Raw genomic sequence first — 16,309 nt, 5'->3', positions numbered from 1 at the left:
TACATCATGCTATTTTAAAATAAGGATAATAGCACTGAGGTTGCGGATATTTCAGCATCACTATCATGCTGTGTTCCATATACATGCAAGTGTTGCGCTCATGTTCAATATTCAATATTTATCAAATTGGATTTTTAAGAGTTTTTTATGTTATTCCGCAAGACCATTGCTAAGACCAAGTTTATAATACTATCGAAGGGTTTTACAAATAATGAACTAAGCCTGTGTGGACAGCAAGTAGAGAGCAACTGGACAAAAATTTAAATATCTGGGAGGCTACATCAACTCTGAATTGCATCCAGATTAAATCAGGGTACGAAAAAAAATGGCAAGGTCAGCGTTGTTAAAATTTAGGCTATTTTTGTAATGGAAATCTGCACTGGGACTGAGATTTATTGAATGTTAGGTCTAGCCCAGAAGTGGAGTAGAAATATGGACGTTGAAAGCACAAACAGTTAAGCAGATCGAAGCCTTTGAATTTTGGATATATCGTAGAATGTTAAAAATTCCATAGACGGCTAGAGTCACTGCAAGGAGGAAGTCTAAAAAGGATATGTCGGGACAAAACATTGTTCAAAACAATAAAAGTACACAAGACCACATACCTTCGACCACATACTTCGAAATGAAAAATACAGTCCATTTGAAGTCATCATGCAAGGTAGAATAGATGGGAAAAAGGGAATTGGTTAAGCGAAATTGGCATGGGTGCAAAATATTCGGAACTGGATAAACATACATGGACAAGAATTATTCGACATTTTTAAGAATAGAGAAACTTTCACAAATGTGTTCTCCAACCTCCGTTGATGAGTGGCGCACCCAGAGGGGTGGGGTTTTTGGGGATAAAACCCCTCCCAGGGCATATAAAAAATATATAAAGAATAGTAGGAAAATGTAACTTGTCTTTCACAAACAATAGATACAAAAAAAAAAATTGAAGGCACTCGTGGGAGAGCCGACAGAAGTGAAAACTTCTTATGGTATATACATTACGAGCTCAATGCTTTTACCCCATCCTAAAAGAAGTGCTGTACCTATATCATATACGATATGCGCGATGCGTATGCCCTATGCTATTTATGTATACATACACATAATTTATATATGTACAAAATTGATTTCAGCGAAGTGATGACCATAAAGAAATTTTCAATTCAAAAATTTATTTCGTCGAAGCGATAGCGGTCGCTAATTTAATAATTTTCCCCATCCAAAAAGTGCACAACGTCCCTCAAGAAGTTTTCACTTCAAATATTTATTTCGTCGAAGCGATGATAGTTGCTAATTTATTATTTTTTACATCGAAATAGTGCACAACGTCCCTAAATAAGTTTCACTTCAAATATTTATTTCGTCGAAGCGATGACGGTCTCTAATTCAATACTCTTCCCCCATCCAAAAAGTGCACAACGTCCCTCAAGAAGTTTTCATTTCAAAAATTTATTTCGTCGAAGCGATGACGGTTCGCTAATATAATATTTTCCCCATCCAAAAAGTGCACAACGTCCCTCAAGAACTTTCCACTTCTAAAATTGATTTCATCGAAGCGATGACGGTCGCTAATTTAATACTTTTTCCAGCGAAAAAGTGCACAACGTCCCTAAAAAAGTTTCACTTCAAATATTTATTTCGTCGAAGCGATGGATGACAGTCCCTAATTCAATACTTTTCGCCCATCCAAAATGTGCACAACGTCCCTAAAGAAGTTTCACTTCAAATATTTATTTCGTCGAAGCGATGACGGTCCCTAATTTAGTAATTTATCCCCATCCAAAAAGTGCACAACGTCCCTAAAGAAATTTTTGACTTCAAACATTTATTTCGTCGAAGCGATGAAGGTTCGCTAATTTAATATTTTTCCCCATCCAAAAAGTGCACAACGTCCCTCAAGAAGTTTCCACTTCAAAAATTGATTTCATCGAAACGACGACGATCGCTAATTTCATACTTTTTTCCATCGAAAAAGTGCACAACGTCCCTAAAGAAGTTTCACTTCAAATATTTATTTCGTCGAAGCGATGACGGTCTCTAATTCAATACTTTTCCCCCATCCAAAAAGTGCACAACGTCCCTCAAGAAGTTTTCACTTTACAAATTTATTTCATCGAAGCGATGACGGTCGTGATGACGGTCGATAATTTAATACTTTTTTCCATCCAAAAAGAGCACAACGTCTCTAAAGAAGTTTTCACTTCAAATGTTTATTTCGTCGAAGCGATGACGGTCGCTTATTTATTACTTTCTCCCCATTCAAATTTAATAATATTTCCCCATCCAAAAAGTGCACAACGTCCCTAAAGAAGTTTTCACTTCAAAAATTTATTTCGCCGAAGCGATGACGGTCGCTAATTCAATACTTCTTCCCCATCTAAAAAGTGCACAACGTCCGCAAAAGAAGTTTTTACTTTAAAAATTTATTTTGCCGAAGCGATGACGGTCGCGATGAGGTTCGCTAATTCAATACTTTTTCCCTATCTAAAAAGTGCACAACGTCCCTAAAGAAATTTTCACTTCAAAAAATTATTTCGTCGAAACGATGACGGTCGCTAATTTAATACTTTTTCCCCATCCAAAAAGTGCACAACGACCCTTAAGAAGTTTTCACTTCAAAAATTTATTTCTTCGAGGCGATGACGGTCGCAACGGCGGTCGCCAATTTAATACTTTTTCCCATCCAAAAAGTGCACAACGTCCCTAAAGAAGTTTTAACTTCAATACATATACGTACAAAATATTTATTTCGCCGAAGAGATGACGGTCGCGATGACGGTCGCGAAATAAATCCTTTTTCACCATCCAAAAATAGGTTTCACATTTATTTTAAATTTTAATACTTCTACACAATTTATATATACATACACATAAAATATATATATGTACCTACAAAATTTATTTCGCCGTAGAGATGACGGTCGTATGATGGTCGCGAAATTAATCTTTTTTCCCCATCGTAAAATAGGTTTTACATTTATTATAAATTTAAATACGTCTACACAATGTATATAAACATACACATAATATATAGCATGAGCGATGACGGTCGCAATGACGGTCGCAATGACGGTCGCGATGAGGATCGCGATGACGGTCGCGAATTCAATGCTTTTTTCGCTATCCAAAGAAAGTGCACAACGTGCCTAAAGAAGTTTTCACTTCAAAAATTTCGGTGCCAAGCCAACTCCCCCCTAGAGGGAAATTCTAGGTGCGCCACTGAAAAGAAGACTGCTATAATCCGTCGTTGTTCTGGTTGTTGTGTGTTTCTAACTTACATATCATTAACTGCATGCATTACTTAAGAACTTCGACTATTTTGATTACAAATTTACATTTATTACTAATCTAACTACAATATATTTAACAAAAACAAAAGGAACTCTTAAAAACCCATTTTTAAAATGGTTGTCATATTTTGCATTAAGCAGAAGAAGTACATGTTTTGCTAGAAATATTTGCATTCCTATTAGGTCTGGATCCCGCGTATGAAAAAAAAGTTGATTAATAGCAAGCTGAAAATTTGTTAATAGCTTAAGGGTGTCTAGTCGGACAAACTTTGATATATGGGAACACTGGAACAGGAGAAGTTTTAATTGTGGAACAGGTTAAAAATTTGGAACGGTCAGACCACGAAAACGGCACATGTATTTTGTCCGACAGAACAGACTTAAACTCTCCGAACAGAGATTAAACTCTCATGCAAAAATCAGACTGCTATTTATCACCAAATGGGCGTTTTAATGAGTGGAACATGTAGAATATGTCAAATGACAGGAATTATGACAGGTGATAAATAGCACTCTGATTTTTGCATGAGAGTTTAATCTCTGTTCGGAGAGTTTAAGTCTGTTCTGTCGGACAAAATAAATGTGGCGTTTTCGTGGTCTGACTGTTCCAAATTTTTAACCTGTTCCACAATTAAAACTGCCCCTGTTCCAGTGTTCCCATATATCAAAGTTTATCCGACTAGACACTCTTAAGCTATTAACAAATTTTCAGCTTGCTATTAATAAACTTTTTTTTCATACGCGGGATCCAGGCCTATATAAAATAAAGTATAAAATAGAGTAACTAGCGTAATACTACGTGTTGTTGAGGTTGCAGGAAGGCACAATGCAATAGAAATAGGGGGTCCATCACCAAGATCTTAAAACACTCACCTCCTGAAAACCCGCGCATGCGTAGTGAAGATCACCAAATAAAATAAAAAAAATATATTAAAGTGCACATAGAATTTATTTATTAATTATACAGGGTGTCCAGAAACTCTAGCGACAAACGAAGACAGGAGATTCCTCAGATAATTTTAAGACAATTTAACCCAATTCACCTAGTCCGAAAATGCTTCTTAAGGGAGCTAGAGCTCTTTGAAGATGGCGTCATGTAATTAGTTATTCATAAATACCTCCAGAACGCTTCTATTTAGAAAAACGAAAATTGGTATACGTATTTACTTTCCAGAAATCAATCGATTCCATCCATTGCGAATTTCTAGTACAGGTCATAGGCGTCCGTTTTTGGTAGGGCAACGGTTATTTTATCGCCTAACTTTTTTATCTTTAATTTTTAAGCATTTTTGACTCTGAATTATTAAATTGTGAGTTATTCTAGTAATAAAAGGTACTTTTAGTTTAAGTTGATAGAATACACCGTTTTCTAGAAAATCGATTTGAAAATTTTTCGTTCCTTGAATTAAAAAAAAAAGATTAAAAAAACTATTTAGAAAGATGAAAACTGGTACATTTATTTATATTCCAGAGATTAATCGATTTCATTAATAGCGAATTTCTAGTACCGGTCGTAGGCGTCCGTTTTGGGTAGGTCAACAGTTATTTTATAGCATAACTTTATTGTCTTTAATTTTTAAGTATTTTTGACACTAGATTATTCAATTATGAAATATTCGAGTACTAAAAGTTACTCTTGCTTTAAGTTGGTAAAATACATCGGTTTATTTTTAATTTTTTTTAACTTTTTTTTTCAAATTCCCAAAACTAAAAACTTTCAAATCGATTTTTCTAGAAAACGGTGTATCCCACCGACTTAAAGTAAGAGTACCTTTTAGTACTAGAATACCTCACAATTTAATAATCCAGTATCAAAAATGCTTAAAAGTTGAAGACAAAAAAGTTATGCTAAAAAATATCCGTTGCCACACCCAAAACGGACGCCTATAACCGGTACTAGAAATTCGCAATAGATGGAATCGATTCATTTCAGGAAAGTAAATACGTATACAAATTTTCGTGTTGCTAAATAGAAGCGTTCTGGAAGTATTTAAGAAAAACTAATTACATGGTGCCATCTTCAAAGAGCTCTAGCTCCCTTAGGAAGCATTTTCGGACTAGGTGATTTGGTTAAATTGTCTTAAAATTATCTGAGGAATCTCCTGTCTTCGCTTGTCGGTAGAGTTTCTGGACACCCTGTATATACACTACCGTGCAAAAAAATCGATCCACTAAAAATTTTGTCATTTTTGATGTTTCGAATTTCCTAAACCTGTTGTCCAATTTAAGCGATTTTTTACCACGTTATAGCCTTATTCATTGACAATAACGCTGTAATAATATTGTTGCTAGACAGTCAAACTGTCATTGTATACTGGGTGTACGAATCAAACTGTGTTTTTTTCTCAAAGTTCACATCACCCTGTGGATTATTCTATCATTTATAAAATACTAAAATTAAAACTTTAGCCTCAGGTTTTCTTAACATTTTGTCTTTCGATTCATTCGCTTATGTTGGATAATAAAAAAGTTAGGTACTTTAACAACTGGCCATGTTCGTCATCAGTACAGTGTGTTTTCTAAATAAGTGCGACAAACTTTAAGGGGTAATTTTAAATGAGAAAATAATGACAATTTGCTTTATAATCATATGTCAGCAAACGCTTCGTTTCCGAGATACGGGATGTTCAATTTTTTTTACAAACTGACGATTTATTTATTGCTTTAAAACCAGTTAAGATATGCAAATGAAATTTGGTGGGGTTTAAGACATAATTATTACACATTTTTTAACATACAATTAAAAATTGTATATTCACCATTGGCGTGCGTACGGGTCATATAACCCGTTTGCGCGCTAATGTTGAATATTAAATTCTTAATTCTATGTCAAAAAATGTGCAATAACTACGTCTTAAAAGCCACCAAATTTGATTTGCATATCTTAACTGGTTTTAAAGCAATAAATAAATCGTCAGTTCTCATGTAAAATTACCCCTTAAAGTTTGTAGCACTTATTTAGAAATACCCTGTACTGATGACGAACATGGCCAGTTGTTAAAGTACCTAACTTTTTTATTATCCAACATAAGCGAATGAATCGAAAGACAAAATGTTAAGAAAACCTGAGGCTATAGCTGGGTTTTAATTTCAGTACTTTATAATTACTAGAATAATCCACAGGGTGATGCGAACTTTGAGAAAAAAACACAGTTTGATTCGTACACCCGGTATACAATGACAGTTTGACTGTCTAGTAATAATATTATTACAGCGATATTGTCAATGAATAATGCTATAACGTGGTAAAAAATCACTTAAATCGGACAACAGGTTTAGGATATTCGAAACATCAAAAATGACCAAATTTTTAGTGGATCGATTTTTTTGCACCGCAGTGTATGTGATAATTTGTGAAAGTCTGTTAAATAAATTACCGGTGCTCCCGAAGTATTGTGTGTGTGAAAGAGAGATGTGTGTGTTCCTATGCTTTTTAGATTACGAAAAAGCGTTTGATCCTGCCCAACACCACAAGTTAATGCAGATCCTTAAGAAACTGGATATAGACCAAAAAGACATAAGATTGAAAACATAACATTGAAAACTTGTACTGGTATCAAACGGCACAATTAAAAATAAACAATTCTATATCCAAACCCATACATATATAAGGGGTGTTCGACAGGGACCTGTACTTTCCCCTCTTTTATTTAACATTTATTCGGAAGCTATATTTCAAAAGTCTTTGGCAATGCAGAGATGGGAATCAAAGTGAATAGAGTATTGATCAACAACATACGATATGCTGATAATGGTGTCTGATAATTCGAGTTGTGGGTGTATAGAAGAATTCTGAAAATATCGTGAGCAGAACATTTATCATTTTTGAACAAAATGAATAAAGAAATGGAAATCTTCAAAAATACAAGCAAAACAAGAAAATTAGAATATTTCGGACATATTACACGTGCAGAGGGATACAACTTACTCCAACTGATTATGCAGGGAAAGATTCAAGGAAAAAAGCATAGGTAGACACACAGTGAGGACGTTTGAGTTGGAATAAATTCATTTTCTCGGGAATAGTCGACTCTGGAGATAAATCCCTAATCAGGTCGATTTTTATTTTTAAATTATAATTTTTTGGCATATACAGTGTGTCTGCGTAACTTGGAACCATATGGTAAACTTTTTTAATATCAATTTTATGAAAAAAAGTCATTCTTTATAAAGTACTCTGCATAGTCTAAAACCTATGACGCAATCATCAAATTTTATTAATAGTATACGAGGTATGTCAAAAAATATGAATTTCGCTCAAGAGTAAAATGCCTTTATATTTCACAATATTGAAAATTGTTATTAAAAAAAGTTGTTTGGAATTAAAAATTATGTTATAATCTGTATTTACACCCTTCTAACTAAAAAAAAACATTTGAAAATTTTCCTCAAATTACGGACACCCAACATCATTTTTATTTTTTTCTGTTTTCGGACAACAGTAAAATGTATTTCGAATTAAACAAATTATATATTTATATTCTTCTTTTGGTCTCAATTAATTTAATTCAAAAAAATTGTTGTTGGGCACCCTGTATAAATAATTATGTTAATGTTTGTATTAGTAAATAGAGAATTGAATAACCTTTTGAATGAGCTATCACACGACCCCTATTCTCATTTAAAAAAATCATCGATTACTTAATCACGCACATTCGGATGACATTACTAGTATGGTATATATGCCAAAAAATTATAATTTAAAAATAAAAATCGACTTTCGTGATTTATCTCCAGAGTCACCCATACTCGAGAAAATGAATTTATTCCAACTCAAATGTCCTCACTGTATAATGTCATGGCTGCGCAACCTGAGAGAATGGTACGGATGTACATCAAACGAACTTTTCAGAGCAGCCGTCTCCAAAGTCCGAATAGACATGATGATTGCCGACCTCCGTCGCGGAGATGGCACTTAAAGAAGAAGTATGTTATAACTCTAAGGTGCACGTAGTCTTTTGGTGTTGTGTTAACAATATTATTCTTATTGATAAGTTAATTCGATTTAATCTTAAAACATATTAATTTCCTTGATGCTACAGTAATTAAGATCATTATCAGTTACATGTTAAAACCATCCTATTTTATTAAAATAAACATGAAAAAAAAACTCTCACCTTAGTAATAAGGTCCTTCGCCCTCGACTCAAACAGATGCTCCAACTTTTGGGTATCCACAGTAACCGGAGACAGCTCATCCCAAATGAATCCCGTCTTGAGTTTCAGATGACTGATGGCATCATCTCTAACTTCCTTCCAAAACAGCTTAACAGTTTTCTTGTTCTTCTTGATGGGTATCTTTGTTTCCGAGGTTTTATTTTGTCTTTGGAGGTTAAACATCGGAGGAGCTGGTGCAGCTGGCGCAGGTGGTACGAGTCTAGGTGGAGGAGGTGGCGCGCTGCACATGTCTTTAAGAGGTGGAGGTGGAGGAGGTATTCCGTTGGTTACAGCTACTGGAGCTAGTATATCTACTTCGTCGTCGCTTCCTAGGTCGGTGAAGTCCATATCACATAAGTTCAGGGATCGATTAAGGCTAGCAATCAGTTCTTCCCACCTTAGTTCGTTCTCGGACTTCTTAATCTCGGTTTTAGGAACGTTTTCACCACTGGGAGTCTTCAACACATCAGCCTTAGACTTCGATTTGGCCAGTCCTTCCTTAGCTTTCGATATCAACCCAGACATATCTCCTATTCGATTTATTTTATTCTCTTCGGAAGGACTGTGTAGTATGTTTTGATTGGCCAGCTTCTGGGTGATATCTTTTACGGTATTCTCGCGTTTCAGTTGTAGTAAGACGTTTCGGTCGTTGTCGTTCGCGTTTTCAGCATCTTCGAGGTTTTCTTGGTTTTGGATCATCGAGTAGATCCAGGGTTGTTTTTCTTCGGAATCGAGCTTGTTGACGGCGTTCATCAAGGGCGTTAGGTCTTTGCGGCTCGAGTTGCGCATGATTGAGTTTCCATTTGAAATTCTCTGTTGGAATGGATAGTTTCCTACAACATACAAATAATTTAAAAAGAGTTAAAGAAAGGTGTTTTTTTAAATAGTTGCTAGGTGGAGAGAATTCCACAATTTTTAAAAACATGTATGAATTGCTGAAGAGTTTATCAGATTTAATTGTTCTTAAAGCGATATTATTTAAAGAGATCGTCAAATTGAGCCAATCGAGATCTAGAAACACTGAAAAATATTAAAAACAATGTTATGACTACTTAAATGATGATGCCATCTTTTTAAATGATCATGCCATCAAATTGGGCCAATCTAGATCTAGAAACACTGAAAAATATTAAAAATAATGTGATGACTTTACTTAAATGATGATGCAATCCTTCTCACTACACATACGAACAACAGTGTAATTGTAGATAGGTAAGGTTATAAAAGAAGCAATTGGACGTCGTAAGTTCTCGGTTTTTACCAATGACATACAGATATTGGTTTAATCTGCTACTATTTACATCCCATTGTTAGCGTAGACAACTACCTTACCTAAACCATGGGCAAAATACTTGGACAAAACTCTAAAACCTCTCACCAAAAATTATTGCGTCATAAATTCTTTTTATTTTATAGAACTTCTAAAATAATGCCCTAACTCACTCTCAGACATTGTAGTAACTTTTGACATTTAAATTTTTACACAAACTTCGTACAGACGAAATCCTAAACATTCAGAAAACTAAATATAGTATCCAGCAAGACCACTTGTCTCTCATCAAACATTGTATAGCCAACACGTGTTTCATGTTTCAAAATCGATTCTATAGACAAATAAATGGGGCCCCAATGTGTTCTCCAGTCTCCCCACTAATTTCCAATATATTTATGGAAGATTTCGAGAGTCAAGCACTATCCACATCAATGATCAACCTCACATGTTGGCTACGATATGTTGACAATACATTCGTCATTTGGCCCCACGGCAAGGATGCTTTGGTATGTTTTGAAACCCATCTGAATGGTATATAATATTTCCTAGTATCCAGCTCAGCATGAGATGGAAATTGATTCATCCCTACCGTTTCTCGACATTCTCATAAAGAAAAACCGATACCAAGGTTTTCATCACTCAGTTTACCGAAAACTCAGCCATAAAACAGCTACTTGCATGACAACTCTCATCAACTACCTTCAAAAATTATTTCAGTCATTGATACCCTTGTCTCCAGATCAATACGCCTTTACGATGATGCAAGTAGATTCACTAAGCTCTCTTAATTAAAAAAGCCCTCATTCAAAATAGCTACCACGAAAATCACATAAATAGGAGTATCCACAGGCTTCAATCTCCCGCTCATTCTCAACCCAAATACTCACACCCTCATCATATGAAAGCTTTTCTTCCTTACATCAAAGGTGTTACTGAAAAAAACGACAAAATTCTCAAATCAACAGGAATTAAGACAACATTTACCCCCAAAACAAAACATTCATCTTCTCTTGTCCGATCAATCAATGACAACATTCCAAACGAGCAACAAGGAGTTTATGAAATTCATTGTGCAGACTGCTCCCGATCTTACACAGGCCAAACCAAGCGTAGAATCCAAAATAGGATTTATGAACATTCCATTTATGTTCACCGTTCCATTGTTATTCAAATTGTTACAAATACTAAGTAATATTATTCTATTTATTATTTTACATTACAGTTTGTTACAATGGATGCTATGTGCATGATTCTTGATGATGAAAGTGAGTTGACTTTTTTTGATCAACTAGTTTAACCAGTAGAATATTATTAAATCAGGAAACATATTTTTTCTTAGTACTGGTAAAGCAATGATTAGTATTAATAGCAAAGCACCTACCGTTTTCGTTTTCGTTCTTTCCTTCATGAAGAAGACAGTTTCGAAAGAACCCTGCCGATTCCTGCTCTTTCATGAAGCTTCTTTGCCGCTCTGCTCTTTCTCGGCGCCTTTTTAAAGCAGGAGTTACGCCAGCTTCGAAGGCTAAGCAAAGCAAAACACACTTTAAACAAAAAATTATTGCGATTCAAAACAGTTTGCTAATAAGATAGAATGATTATTGTAGATTTGTACCTCTTAGCGTTTGTATTACGCTCCCGCTGAGAGCATTATCTATGATTATAGGTCACGTGGTACACTCTGGCGCTGCGGGGGACGATCTTATGTGTATGTTTTATGAGTGTTACAAAAACCAGAGATTAATTAAAATTTTGCTATTAATTTTGTGCTAATGTATCAATACACCTATTAGAAATTTGCTATGGATACTCTATATGGTAGAAAATGTCCGATATAATACATAAATATATAGTATAAGAGCTGTGAGACATTTTTGAGTAGGTATTTTAGGCAACCTGAAAAATTTTCAGGTGACTCTTCTATGATAGCAGGTGAACTATGATAGCCTAATACAAAAATGCCGGTCTGGCTGGAGGCTAGCGGTTATTTTCCCCAAAAATCCCCACCAAAGTTAAAAAAAGGGTAAACATTGTTTTTACAAAAAATATCATTGATATGACTTGAAAGTAAATTTAAATATTCAAAAATAAAGAAAATAAACAGGCCAGGCGATTTGAGGGCGATTTTAACTCTAAAAGATACTTGCATTGGCGCCCCAGGATTATTTTCAGGGGATGCATCTGAGCTTCAGAAGATTTCATTTGAATCTGTACATACTATTAACGAGTATAAAATATACAACTATATATGAATAGATATGTACATTCCTTCCGGACAGGGAGGTGAAATTGTTATTTTGACAGGCTATTTTTTAATTTTAAAAATAAATATTCTAAAAAAGACAGGTTTTTTTGGTGAAATTTTCCAATTGCCATTTGATGAAACAAATTATGCGTGCATATAAATGAAACGCGCTATAGGCAAGCAGCAGTGTGAGAAAGAGCGTATACCGATAGCTGTTTGCGTCCTCTGTTGTAGCTGAGCGAGTCCGTTCGCTCAAGAAAATCACGTGACCTGGCGATATCCATGTTGTTGTGCCTCGAAACGTTAGAGTAATTATTATATATTTTATAGTGGTTTAAGTAATTTTTCTTAATTAAAGGAAAATAATACGTACAATACATACAATAGATTTTGCAAATATGATAGAAAAAGACAAATTTCTTATTATAAATATATAGGTAGAAAAGTATAAAACTATAAACTAAATTTATTCTGTGTCCGAATCTTGTACTTCTTCTTAAAACTCCTCATCTGAGCTTAAATGTTCATTCTCTTCTACTTCGTCAGACTCCCCTCGAGACTCAGATTCCTCTTCTACATGATCTGTAAATAATTGTAATATGTATTTAGAATTAGTAAAAAATTAATCAGTGATTAATTAATTGAGTTGCTACGTATTCTCTGTCCTTTTATACGGAGTCGAAGCCTGGACAATCACAGGCGCATCTGAAGAAAGACTTGCCATTGTTGAGATGTGGTGTTATCGAATAATGTAAAAAATATCATGGACACAACACTTAACAAACACGGAAACATTAAGAAAGATGATAAAGGCAAAAGAAATACTCAACACTATGAAAAGGAAAGAAAAATGAGCTAAAAATAAATATACATTCTCTTCTTCTTCGTCAGACTCACCTCGAGACTCAGATTCTTCTACCATTCTACCTGATCTGTAAATAGTTGTAATTGTATTTAGAATTAATGAAAAATTAATTAGTTATTCATTGATTGAGTTGCTACGTATTCTTACTTATATAACCAATGCTTAGTACTTCATAGTGTTGAGTATTTCTTTTGCCTTTTTTATCTTTCTTAATGTTTCCGTGTTTGTTACGTGTGTCCATGATATATTTAACATTATTCGATAACTCCACATCTCAACAACGGCAAGTCTTTCTTCAGATGCGCCCGTGATTGTCCAGGCTTCGACTCCGCATAAAAGGACGGAGAATACGTAGCAACTCAACTAATTAATCACTAATTAATTTTTAATTAATTCTAAATACATATTACAACTATTTACAGATCATGTAGAAGAGGAATCTGAGTCTCGAGGGGAGTCTGACGAAGAAGAAAAGCATGAATATTTGAGCTCAGATAAGGAGTTTGAAGAAGAAGTACAAGATTCGGACACAGAGTTAATTTAGTTTGTAATTTTATACTTTTCTACTTATATATTTATAATAATAAATTTGTTTTTTTCTATCATATTTGCAAAATCTATTGTATAGTACGTATTATATTTCTTTAATTAAGAAAAAGTTACTTAAAAAACTATAATATATAATAATTGCTCTAACGTTTCGAGGAACAACAACATGGATATCGCCAGGTCACGTGATTTTCTCGAGCAAACGGACTCGCTCAGCTACAACAGAGGACGCAAACAGCTATCGGTATACGCTCTTTCTCACACTGCTACTTACCTATAGCGCTTTTCATTTATATGCACGCGTAATTTGTTTGATCACCAGGCAGTTGGAAAATTTCACCAAAAAAGAAACCTGTCTTTTTTAGAATATTTATTTTTAATATTAAAAAACACCCTGTCAAAATACCAATTGCACCTCCCTGTCCGGAAGGAATGTACATAGCTATGCATGTATATATTGTATATTTTATAACAGTATGTACAGATTCAGATGAAATCTTCTGAAGTTCAGATGCATCCCCTGAAAATAATCCTGGGGCGCTCATGCAAGTATCTTGCAGAGTTAAAATCGCCCTCAAATCACCTGGCCTGTTTATTTTCTTTATATTTGAACATTTAAATTTACTTTAAAGTCACTTCAATGATATTTTTTGTAATAACAATTTTTACCCTTTTGTTTAATTTTGGAGGGGACTTTTGGTGAAAATAACCGCTACCCTCCAGCCAGACCGGCATTTTTGTATTAGGCCATCATGGAAGAGTCACCTGAAAAATTTTCAGGTTGCCTAAAATACCTACTTAAAAATGTCTCACAGCTCTTGGACCAATAGTTTAAATGTAGAAAAATACGAAGAGATTTTAGGGGTGACAGCGGAAGTGTGACGTTAGTACTGTCATATTGTTATTATCACTATTTTGTTTGTTTGGGTTTATATGACTGCGGACACTAAATCCATTCGCCAAGTTATTATCACTAATACACTATGTTATTATGTAATTATCACAATTACACACTATTTGTAAACAAAGGATGCAAAGCCAGGATTTGCCCAATTTCAAGCCTTTTTAATTCCTATCAAGTTGAAATGTTGCTTCCTCTGTTGCTTTTTCTGGTTAAGTATAGTTTTTTTGAATAATATCATCATAATTTGGTCGCAAATTTCTATGAAATATGGTTCTTTACTGATATTCACCAAGCAAAGATTAGGAACTTTTGTGAACTATTGTATTCTGTATAATAAAAATAATAATGTGTTTTAACCAGATTTTTAATCACTTTAGTAAAAGAGGGATAGGTATGTAGATTTTTTGTGTTTCCAAAGGATCTAATTGAAAAGAAAGGTGGATTTCGTTATTAAGGTAAGAAAAAAAAGTGAAATAATAAACTGAATTTTATCGCTCGTCCTCCACGGCTTACAAATTATGCCATCATGAGAAGCACTGTCGACATGTCATGTCCCCTCCAAGTCAACTCTCTCAGCCGATTGTGAATGTTGCTTCTTTAGAAGAAGCTGTTGAAAATAAATCTGCATCTTGGTAGAAGAATGACCAATATTCTTTTAAATAAGATTAGCTGTCATGTTGTTTCAGTTGTCAGCTGTCATGTCAAGTGTCAGTGGTTGTTTTTTTCCGTCTGTTAAATTAAACTGTCAATTCTTCTTCTTTTCTCCAGCTCTCAATTCGTTCCATCTTCGTTTCCATCTGTCAACATTAAACATCCGTAAACAGCGCAAATGCGAACCTAACCTTAACGGGGGATAGGGGAAGTTGGAGAGTCTTAAATGAATTAATGGGTGTCTAGGGGAAAGCAGGGGAGTCTAATATGGCCACATATAGTCCTGTCGCCAGGGGGGGTACAACGGCCTCCTGTATTCAGATGGACTTACCCAAGTTTTTATTATGTATTTTGGCCCGTAGAACACGAATTTTTTGGGTAACAGTTGATCCGGATGTCGATAAGATTGTTATAAACAAAGAAGTTGAGGAATTACATAACAGCGATTTCTCGCAAAACAGAACATGTTTTTGTATTTTTTGGGCCATTCTAACCAAAATTTGAAAGTTCAAGTAAAATTCTATCGGTTTCGAATATATACATTGCTAAAAATTTATGTGTTTATTGCTAAAAAAGCTATAAACACATAGTGTTTCCCGTGCCTAATACATGCGTTTACATGCATGCTACGTAGAAATAGCCTCGCTTGCACTTGTACCTACTCTACCTACTCGTTCGATTTTAAATGAGAAATCATTGAAAACATCACTCCAGCACTAGGTGTTTATACTTTTGTTTAACAATAAAATAATACATTTTTAGCAATGCAAATAACTAAAACCGATATACTTTGACTTGAACTTTCAAATGCGGTAAGCAGAATTGCTATTTTATTTTTTAATCAAAAGTTATTCGGATACAAAAATTGCAATTTTTCGATTTTTTGAAAGTTTCACCGCGTTTATCTCGAAAACTATGCATCCTACGAAAAAATTTGTAGGAACACTTTTTGGTTAGAATGGCCCAAAAAATACAAAAACATGTTTTGTTTTGCGAGAAATCGCTGTTATGTAATTCCTCAACTTCTTTGTTTATAACAATCTTATCGACATCCGGATCAACTGTTACCCAAAAAATTCGTGTTCTACGGGTCAAAATACATAAAAAAACTTGGGTAAGTCCATCTGAATACAGGAGGCCGTTGTACCCCCCCTGGCGACAGGACTAATATGGGCGTAGGTAAATGTGAAGTCGTCTTATGTCCAGGATGAATCATTCAAAGATAGAGAGGAGAGGGGGTCAAACATGGTCAAATGGGAACGGCAGGGTAGCCAAATGTCTAGGTCTAAAGGAAATTTTGTTTTATAAATAACCCCCATCGACATTAAATTCCCCATCGGAAAAAGTCCATAAGAGTTAAATCTGACAATACTTTTAACAATTCA

At 34.6% G+C, this 16,309-nt stretch overlaps 1 protein-coding gene across 6 annotated transcripts in view; it reads right to left on the bottom strand.

The window, feature by feature from the left end:
* Positions 1–16,309, bottom strand: part of LOC114335223 (FH1/FH2 domain-containing protein 3) — an 843,862-nt gene that overhangs the window by 29,884 nt on the left and 797,669 nt on the right. For 5 of the 6 annotated variants that reach the window (XM_050661657.1, XM_050661656.1, XM_050661660.1 and 2 more), the window contains 2 exons: positions 11,095–11,235; positions 8,402–9,273 (listed from right to left, as the gene is read on the bottom strand). In XM_050661657.1, the coding sequence (XP_050517614.1) occupies positions 8,402–9,273; positions 11,095–11,235 (1,013 nt within the window). The remainder of the gene's footprint in view (positions 1–8,401; positions 9,274–11,094; positions 11,236–16,309) is intronic. The other variant, XM_050661658.1, reaches the window with a different exon arrangement.

The sequence above is a fragment of the Diabrotica virgifera genome, chromosome 9 (assembly GCF_917563875.1).
Source record: "Diabrotica virgifera virgifera chromosome 9, PGI_DIABVI_V3a".
NCBI classification, from domain to species: domain Eukaryota; kingdom Metazoa; phylum Arthropoda; class Insecta; order Coleoptera; family Chrysomelidae; genus Diabrotica; species Diabrotica virgifera.
This window is presented reverse-complemented; position numbering and strand designations above follow the sequence as displayed.